This window comes from Doryrhamphus excisus, linkage group LG13, assembly GCF_037039965.1.
Source record: "Doryrhamphus excisus strain RoL-2023G ecotype Guam linkage group LG13, RoL_Dexc_Guam_v1.1, whole genome shotgun sequence".
NCBI classification, from domain to species: Eukaryota; Metazoa; Chordata; class Actinopteri; order Syngnathiformes; family Syngnathidae; genus Doryrhamphus; species Doryrhamphus excisus.
Genome location: NC_136369.1, coordinates 5,936,323 through 5,946,653, shown reverse-complemented (window position 1 = coordinate 5,946,653; position 10,331 = coordinate 5,936,323). Strand labels below are relative to the sequence as shown.

Here is a 10,331-nt window from a genome sequence, read left to right as displayed (position 1 = left end):
TCATTTCAATTAATTGTGCATTTAAAATCCCCAATACAAGCCAATATACACAATCATGTCTTATGATTACAAACTGCTGCACGATTTTACGATTCGTAGATGGACTGACATGGTAAACTGTTTGTGAACGCAACTCGGTTACTTTTCCCCCAAGATGCACCTGTCCAAATGAACCGAAAAGCCATTTTGTTGTGCTAGCTAGCCGCTTGGTCAGAGAAAAGTCTGTTAGCATGAATAAAATGGACCTCTGACACAAAGTGCAGACATGTCGAGCCAACGATGTCACTTACTATCGCGGAATGTTACAATTGACTCGACTCGTCCTTGTAAGTCTGCCAAAGTAGTGTGTGTTAGCAATGATGCTAATGCGTTGCGGTGACTACTATGCTACAGTTACAGAAGTACACAGTTTGCTAGCTGCGGCGGCTGTTTGTTTTTTTTTAACTTAGTTGAGTAACCCAACACAATTCATTTTTTTGCTCACAGATGTGCTATATAAAGATCGGGACACTTTTGCTTACAACCAAAGGGACTTGGTTCAAAAATTAACTTGCGTTCGACAATAAACAGGCGGCTGGGACATCAACGAAAACTTAGCAAAGACACTTGAAGCACCAAGCGATAAGACATAGTGCTAATCTGATCATGGCCCAAGACACCAGACAGGACAAGAGAGCCAACTTCTCCGCTTTAACGGACACCAACGGGATGACCAGGACCTCTTCCATGGCCTCAGGAAAAACCGCCACTTCCAAGAAATTAGTGATAAAAAATTTCAAAGGTATTGTTGTCATTAACATCATCAGATCATGCAGTTACATTAGCCACAATGACCCACTTCTAAGACAGATCATTATATCGAAAACTCATAAGTCATGTAATTTTTCATGAAATACTCAACATGTATGCAACTTGGCGTTAACGCTGTTTTTATGTAGGGTTTTTTTTTTTACTTGACAACTGGCACTATGCAATAGGTTTGTAGAGCTGACATTCGTTGAGCGTGTAATCGTTATATTATTAGAACCCAATTGTTTATTAGGTAACACTGCTGTGCTAGAACTGGAGACTTGTGTTGTAAATACAGTACCATGCCTGAAAATAGCATCTGCTTTTTTAATGAAGTTCAATACATAAAAAATAAAGGACACTATAGCTAAAGTGAGTAATATTTATATACCAGCTTATCTTTTTGCCGTTCAATTGCTGATAAGAGTTTGAGCCAGTACAATATTGGACTTCTTGACAAATTTTTCAAACTTTATATGAACCCATGGGCTCAAAGAGTTTCACTTTTTCAATTGAACTCCTGAAATTTACTTTTCAAAGATATTCTCTTTCATTTAAATGCACTTGTGTATATATATATATATATTTTTTTTTAAAGATCGTTATACCATATTGAACCTTTTATTCCTGATAACAGATCGGCCAAAACTAGCTGAGAACTACACTGAAGACACATGGCTGAAACTGCGAGATGCAGTCAGTGCCATTCAGAACAGCACCTCCATAAAGTACAATCTTGAAGAGCTCTATCAGGTTTGTGTTACCTTTATTTATCACCAATTAATCTAAGCCAGTCTTGAGAGTTTTATGAATGACAAGACAAGTGTGTCATCAGTGGAAGTTTAATTGCCCATGAAGACCTTGTGCAAATGCTGTAGAGTCAACCGTAGTGAGCTAAAATATTTAAAAGGGATATTTAGAATTTTTTTTACATCCCCATCAGCTGTGTACTACAGCAACAGTGACCTGTCTGGCTTTTCTCCGCCTCTCGCTCGAAGTCAGCTGGGATAGGCTCCAGCATACCCCCGACCCTAGTGAGAACAAGTCACAGAAAATGGATGGCTGGATGAATTTATTAAAGTTACATTTTCAGTATGAATTATGTAATTCACTGATTTCTCTTTTTTTACCTGAGAAACACCACTTGTTGCAGGATTGGTAAAATAGCTTCATTATTAAATATGATTGATTTCAGCATGTCCTAAAACAACTATTGTTAAAAATGTCTTGTTACTATTCCTGTCTTTTTGTTTGTCTCTCTTTCACTGTTGTTTTTAAAGGCCGTCGAGAACCTGTGTTCGTATAAAGTATCCCCTACGCTGTACAAGCAGTTACGGCAAGTCTGTGAGGAGCACGTGCAGGCCCAGATCCACCAGTTTAGAGAATATCCCTTTTTATTTGAAGTGGTCAACCCGCATAAACATTGTCTCTGTTGTTTGTTGCAAGGTGGATTTCTTGTTATATTTTGCAGTAGGATTTGTGGCAAGATTTCTCGTTCAGAAAAAAAATGTCTCATAGGCTCTAGGCCTGGGGTGATAATAATCACACAGTAAATGAAAATTAAGTTGGTCATTTTGCCATCTTTCGCCTCTCTAACCTCCAAACAGGGAGGAAGAGGGTTCACTCTGTTCACGGGTTTTAGCACCTTGGCAGTATCAAAGGACTGACCCCTTTTGTTAGCCATACAGTCTTGGTGGGTGGAGGCGGCGCTGTTAGCATACTGATTGCAAGAAATTGTCATCGATTAAAAAAATAAAATCTTTACTGTAGTTGCAATTTTAGGGTTGGGCAATATTTTTTATATACCGTTATAAATTCTTCCAATGATAAAAAAATGACTTTTACCGGTATAAATGGTAGTTGATGATGTGTATTTCTTCCTCCGACTGCTCGCCACGGCACACTGTATTTGAGCATGGCTGAAGGTGGAGGAGAAGCGAAGATGGGGAGGTACCTCTGTAATATGGAAGTGGCTTGGTTTCGATAGAGTCCATAATATGTAAGGTTTGCAAAGCAACGGTGATGACAAAACGACAAATTTGTTCTACCATCAGGTCAAAATATATCAACAGGCCAAGCGGTGCCCCAAAAATGGCCTGCTTCACTTCATCTTGGCCAGCATGCCGCGACTGGCGGGGATCCCTCTGTAGCGGTAAGAAGAAATCAAGAAGTTCTACAAAGATGATACGACTCGTATTTAGACTCATGGAATGTGCACACTTTGTTGGACCATGCCGGGACAGACAGACAGACCACAGAGGAGGACAGTGATTATTGCTTGAGAGCTGGCTAGGTTCAAGGTACAGATTGCCATTAAATCCAACCTAGTCAACAATCTGGCTTTGCCCCCTCAGGGAAAGAAGGCACCGAAGCGTTTGAACATCTCAAACGGGAATCAGTCACTGGTTGCACCAGTGCACCAGGACTGGTTTCTCGACGACAACAAGAAATTCTTTGCTGTACGAGAAAACATTGCCTTCACTGAGCACACCTCAACAACCCATCATCATCATCATCCAACAAAGCTGCTTTCTGTAATATCAGAAGAACTGTACAGCTGGAACTACACCAAATTGAGGACACATGGCTACAATTCAAGACTAGTGTATTCCATTATATGGGCTAAGGTTTGTAGCTTTTTATACAAAGATTTGCTGAATTTAATTGCATTGTCATATCGTGATATATTAAAAAAATATTATGATACTTGCTAACGTCCATATTGCCCAACCCTAGTTAAAATCTTGTCTCGTCTCTTCCGGGGAGACCTAGTGTAGTGTACTGTTTTGTGACCCACTGAAAGACAACCTCTTATCATTTTTGTAAGCAATCCAACAAGGGAAGTAAGTCACATACTTAAGGAGGTGTATGAATATTTTTCCATAACTTTGACATCACAGAGTCTTTGGACAACTTTTCCTTCCTAAAGAGGATGAATCGCTGCTGGCAGGATCACTGCAGGCAAACTGTAAGGTTTGATCAGATTTTATGTCCTTTTTTTTGGTCTTGATGGGCATAGATTCAGTCTCTAGCTTGATCTTTTTTCTATACTGTTTATGTTTTTTGTGTAGATAATGATCAGAAGCATATTTCTCTTTCTGGATCGTACGTATGTGCTGCAGAGCTCGCTGCTCCCATCTATCTGGTAATTAGGATTCAAGCACTCACTTGGTCAAGGTGAATGACGGAAACTTAGGTTCTGTGTGTCTTACAGGGACACTGGGCTGGAGCTGTTCCGTACCCACATTGTAGGTGACAGTGCTGTTCAGAAACGCACAGTAGATGGCATTTTGGAGCAGATCGAACTTGAGCGTAATGGTGAGACAGCTGACCGCAGTCTATTGAGAAGCCTGCTGGGAATGCTTTCAGACCTTCAGGTACACAAGTGACTGGACCAAAATAAAAGTACTAGATTTGTAAGCATGTGGTTTCTTTTTCTTCCGAGCCTGTGACTGTCTGCTGTCTTCAAGGTGTATAAAGAGTCCTTTGAAGAGAGATTTTTGCTTGAGACAAATCGTCTGTATTCTGCAGAGGGACAGCAGTTGATGCAAGAAAGAGATGTGAGTGACTACTAATACTAATCTGTAATATTAGTACTAATTAATATAATCTCAAGTCATCCTTGTGCATAAATGTATGTGGTTTGTTTTGTTTTTTTTTAATCGAGCCAGGTGCCTGAATACCTGCATCATGTGGCTCGTCGGTTGGAGGAGGAGAATGATCGTATCGTGAGCTACCTCGACCAGAGTACCCAGTAATACAGCAAATCTTATCACTAGTCATCTGTTTTCATTGACTGAACACAGATCTATGTTTTTTTAGATAATTATTTTCTTTACTATCTTGCAGGAAACCTCTTATTAGCTGTGTTGAGAAACAACTTTTAGGAGAGCACATGACTGCAATATTGCAAAAAGGTATGTCAGGCCACGTAAAAAAATTTATTCTTGTGTGCGTATTTTGGTTTCTTGGTATCGTATCATCGGAGTCTGGAAACGACTATTTGTCGGTGTGACAGTATCTGAGACTCATATCCTGATATTCATACCCCATATTGGATCGGGACACCCGTGATTATCAGTGAAGCATAGAGATATAAATGTGAAAATTGTGGGCTTTTTTTTTAACTGTGGTACATGTATGCTGTAAATTTTACCTGTATTATCACGTATTCATAAAATATTACTTACCTAAAGAGGACCTGTTATGCTCATTTTTTGCCCCTTTGTATTGAGTTGGGGACACCTATAGGGCAGCAACACACAATAACCCGCACAGAAAACTTTCTAGATCCTCCAGAATCTGCATCTATTCCCACCAAGAAAGTTCGTTTTAATTTATTCCGCCCTGGGCCTACAGCCATGCCCATAAGTAAGCCCGCTCCTCTGTGACATCACAAAAGAACAGTTTTCAACGCCCTCTGAAACCGAGCGTTTTGAGCTACCCCCATCTTCTCTCAGGGCTCACTTCCAAATGCGCAAACCTCATTATCTGAAATTTTGGCATTTTTTAGAATACAACATTCTAACTACATGTCAGAAAAGTGGAACAAGCATAATAGGTCCCCTTCAAGGCGAATGAGATGTATTTTACACTGCAAGATCATGTTTTTGTGACATTTTTACAGGTCTGAGCATTTTGTTAGATGAGAACCGTGTGACTGAGCTGGCCTTACTTTATCAACTGTTTAGTAAGGTGAAGGGAGGACTGCCGACATTACTGCAGTTTTGGAGAGACTACATCAAGGTATCCCCAGTCTCAGAGAGTCAATTTTTCTTTGTCCCTACCAATATGCTCTACCTGTCCTTGTAGTCCTTTGGTGGAGAGATCGTGTGTACACCGGAGAAAGACAAGGACATGGTGCAAGAGCTGCTGGATTTTAAGGACAAGATGGACAATGTCACTCAGTGTTGCTTTTCACGGAATGAGGGATTCATCAATGCCATGAAGGAGGCCTTTGAGACATTCATCAACAAACGACCCAACAAACCCGCAGAACTAATTGGTACGTCAGGCTTAAGAATAGGTTGCAAATTTAGAATGAGAACAAGTTACGACAGGCACTACTGCAGTCAAATATATAGCAGGTTTTTGTGCATATGCATACGTATTCCAGTGGGTTTTTATTGTTTGCTACATTTCTCCATGATTTACTGTATTATATTTTTAAGTTGCATACTAATTGCTTCAATTTCAGCTAAATATGTGGATTCAAAGTTGAGAGCTGGCAACAAGGAGGCTACAGAGGAAGAGCTGGAGAGAATTCTTGACAAGATTATGATAATATTCCGTTTCATCCATGGTGAGTTTAGCAGTATGTGTTTTGGGGTTTTGCATGTCAAATCACTTTTTGAGTCATATTGTAATGTTGCTTACAGAAGCGATGTTGGTATAGGAGACACAATATCCATCCCAGTGTGACCATTGCTGGAAATGGCAACATTAAAAACATACGCAAAACTTTGTTTTGCCATAAAAAACTTAAATGTACTTGTTTCTTCTTGCAGGAAAAGATGTCTTTGAAGCGTTTTATAAGAAGGACTTGGCCAAGCGTCTGCTGGTTGGCAAGAGTGCTTCCGTTGATGCTGAAAAGTCAATGCTATCCAAGCTGAAACATGGTGAATCTCTAGTCCTGTACAGTAGATCCCTCCCTATTCACGGTTCTGCATTCATTCTCTGAGCATATTCAGATTTAAATCTTCCGCTCTCCATTATAAAGAATACGTTTTTTTATGGTAACTTAAAGTTTACTCAATTTAGTTTACTTACTCAAGTTTACTTAAAGTTTAGTCAATATTTCAACTGTTTCTTAATGTGTAACACTGAATTTAAAACTGACAGGCATATTATAGTGATTATAATAACTGAAATCTACTACTGTACACAATTACTGTATATATTGTGATTGTAAATTCTTTTCCATGCTGGTTGGCTTACACAGTAGTATATTCTTCACGAGACATTGCCTCCATTTTCCTCACAAATGTGGCGCAAACGTGTTGTGACGATTGTGCTGTTGACTTGCAGAATGTGGCGCAGCGTTTACCAGTAAGCTAGAAGGGATGTTTAAGGACATGGAACTCTCCAAAGACATCATGATTCAGTTCAAACAGGTATTTGCAGTCTCTATCTACATATCGTCGTTTTGAAAAACATGAATTGAAAATGCATTGGGTCAGTAATGCATGTTTTGTAGATTAAAGGGATGGTTGGGATTTTTTGACATGAAGTTGTATGACACCCCCATAAGCAGTGAACTTATTACGAACCGTGCATCTAAACACTGTGGGACACGTACTCAACAATGGACAGGCGAGAGCGCGAAGTGATATGACAGCAGAGAAAATAACGCAGAGCGATTTGTGAGGTTGGATTTTCTTACTAGTAGGCATTTTTGTGATGCAAATGTATTAAGCTTTTGAACGCATATTGTTTTGAGAAGCCAAACTTTTTACTTAACTGTCCCCAGCAACTAGCTGGAACTACTTTCCTCAGCACCGAAATCCGACCAGAACTCGGCTCAGGACACCAAGTGGGGAGTTCACTGCTTTTGGGGGTGTCAAACTTCATGTAAAAAAATCTGAACTATCCATTTAAGTTATGGTATTTTTACTCAGTACATGCAGAACCAGAGTGAGCCAAGCAACATAGAACTAACCGTCAACATCCTCACTATGGGTTACTGGCCTTCATACTTACCCATGGAGGTCCATTTGCCCTCAGAGGTAAGTATTGTGGAGCTTTTCTTTTCAGCACAACAACACTAATGGCGTCTTACTAACTTGGATATAAAAGGTAGATCATTTTGAAACATAGTACTAGTACATAGTAGCATTACTGTAGTAATACTTTCAACAAAGGCAACACATGTTATTATTGTGGTAGTTTGTAGTAGTGTAGGACTAACTGCACTATGTCATTGAGAGCAGGGATGGGCGATATCGCCTACAATCCATAGTGTGATATACATTGCAGCCTCTTGCTTTGCTGATATTGTATATCATGATATGTTGTTTGGCATATTAATTATATTTTAGTATACAAAGAGGTTTAAAATACCAGATTGATTCAAGTACCAGTATGATTCAATAGCTACACCATTGCAACCACAACAATAAACATATTATTATTATTAATACCAGTGTCAATTTTTTCTGCCACTCCCATCTGGCCTTTAATGTAAAATGTATTTGTTTTGGGAGATGGTAAAACTCCAGGAGGTGTTCAAGCTGTTCTACTTGGGGAAGCACAGTGGGAGGAAGCTGCAGTGGCAGCCCACACTTGGTCACTCCGTCCTAAAGGCAGCGTTTAAAGACGTAAGTTCATATACATGAAGAAGTTTGGGCAATTTTCAGGATTTTCCTTTATAAATCACTGGTTTCTTGGATAAGCAATTTCAGTTAAAAATATAGCAGACAAACACACTAATGTATGAGCCGTGAAATGATTTACCCCCACCCCCGATTTGAAATATTGGAGAAACTATTTATTCATTTATCTGTACTGTATAGTCCTTGTTCGGAAACCATCAAACCTGACCCAACTGGAGATGTTTTGGAAAGAAGAATGGTAAAAAAATACCTTAAACCCGAGTCTAGACCCCCATTATAAACTATAGGAGGCGTTTAAGGAAAAGGAGGTTCTACTAAATATTGATGTCATTTTTTTCTAGGGTGCCTAAATTTATGCACCTCCCTGTTTTTGTTTAAATAATTATTGCACACTTTCTCTAAATCCTATAAACTTAATTTCACTTCTCAGCTATCACTGTGTTTGTCTGCTATATGATATATTTAACTGAAATTGCTGATTCCAATAACTAGTGGTTTATAAAGGATCTTGAAAATGAGATCATAGGTGCCCAAAGTTTTTCATACCACTGTATCAACATAGCTAGACAATTTTCATCCAGAACATCTCAGGACTGGGCTAACATTGACAGCTTAATTTATCATCCTGCAGGGAAAAAAGGAGCTACAGGTGTCCCTGTTCCAGACATTAGTGCTGCTGATGTTCAATGAGGGAGAGGAATTCAGCGTGGAGGAGATTGGTACTGCCACAGGCATAGGTTAGCTCTGTTTCTCTTGTCTCAACTCTTTGCAAATTGAGTCAGTAGAAGGCATAGGGTCTATTTTATATTTTTTGCACAGAGGAGGGCGAGCTAAGGCGTACATTGCAGTCTCTGGCTTGTGGAAAAGCCCGCGTCCTCAACAAGAACCCACGAGGGAAAGACGTGGAGAATGGAGACCGTTTCAATTTCAACAGTGATTTTAAACACAAACTTTTCCGCATCAAAATCAACCAGATCCAAATGAAAGAAACCGTAAGAATACACGTCTTGTCGCATCTATTCCCGAAAGTGATGTTTGCTTCGTCATGAAGTTAACATTTCTTGTAGGTTGAGGAGCAAGTTAGCACTACAGAGCGCGTGTTTCAAGACCGGCAGTATCAGATTGATGCAGCTGTGGTGCGCATCATGAAGATGAGGAAGACCCTCAGCCACAACCTACTTGTGTCAGAGCTCTACAATCAGTTGAAGTTCCCTGTCAAGGTGACTTGTGAATCTCATTACCAATTCATTTCTGTCACCTCTGTCTGATACTCCTCTGTCCACAGCCTGGCGACCTGAAGAAGCGGATTGAGTCCCTCATAGACAGAGACTATATGGAGCGTGATAAGGAGACTCCTAACCAGTACCACTATGTTGCCTGAGGGGGCACCACAGTTGAGCCATGCTCTCCTCTTGGCAAGTGTACAGCTGGTTCCCAAAGCATCTTCACAGCCCTTCAGCCATCCAGCTTCTCCTCTGGTGCCTATCTTTCTCCTCAGCCAAGATCATGGGTGCAGCATCCAGATCCCACTCAGATCCACAGAGGAGTACCTGGGCTTTGTCCCGCCCATGTTTCTGATGGCTCTGGGGTCTGTCATGGGAGTAAAAGTTGTCTGAGAGGAGGCTGGGGAAGTGGCCAAGGTTGTTTCGCGTTTGTTTAAAAAAAAAAAAAAATTAAGAAAAAAAGACTAGCACTTTCCTTTGTTTTTCTGCACTCAGCAGGTTTTTTTTTGTTTGTATTCCCTCAATGGCTTTGCGCTGAAATCATTTTGTATCATAGTAGTTTGTCACATTTTAAGTGTTTTATTTTCTTTTTGTCAGAGAACTTCTTCCTTGTAGACATGGTTGTTGCAGATGCAAGAGAGTTGAGATTTACTAATTGGGCCAGAAGGGGGAGCATAACTTTCTGTGGTGTTTTGTTCATTTCTTTAAACATATTGCTCTGGTGATGACATCCTGAACATTTTTTTTCTAGATCAGATTGTATTTTATGTAAGAATGAGAACAGTGAATAAATTGATATTTAATTATTTGCTGACAACCAAGTGCCCTCGTTTTGCATTTTTATTGAAACAAATATTAAGGCATTCAGCTCATTCAAGTTTGTTAGTGCTGATAGTGCACAACATTATGGAGTATTATGAGTATTATCAAACAAGATACAGCCAGTCTGCTGTTTAAAATGTGGTTGAGATGTGTGAGGAGAATGTTG

The 10,331-nt window shown here is 39.8% G+C and overlaps 1 protein-coding gene across 1 annotated transcript; it reads left to right on the top strand.

The window, feature by feature from the left end:
• The first annotated feature begins 150 nt into the window (after positions 1 to 150).
• cul4a (cullin 4A) lies at positions 151 to 10,160 on the top strand. The gene is made up of 20 exons (XM_058088614.2): positions 151 to 781; positions 1,427 to 1,542; positions 2,070 to 2,174; positions 3,689 to 3,757; positions 3,861 to 3,934; positions 4,004 to 4,166; positions 4,260 to 4,349; positions 4,461 to 4,543; positions 4,639 to 4,706; positions 5,417 to 5,535; positions 5,602 to 5,794; positions 5,987 to 6,091; positions 6,297 to 6,407; positions 6,817 to 6,902; positions 7,407 to 7,514; positions 7,992 to 8,105; positions 8,752 to 8,857; positions 8,940 to 9,112; positions 9,188 to 9,340; positions 9,406 to 10,160. The coding sequence occupies exons 1-20, from the start codon at positions 646 to 648 to the stop codon at positions 9,499 to 9,501; spliced, it is 2,268 nt and encodes a 755-aa protein (XP_057944597.2). The 5' UTR covers positions 151 to 645; the 3' UTR covers positions 9,502 to 10,160.
• The last annotated feature ends 171 nt before the right edge of the window (positions 10,161 to 10,331 follow it).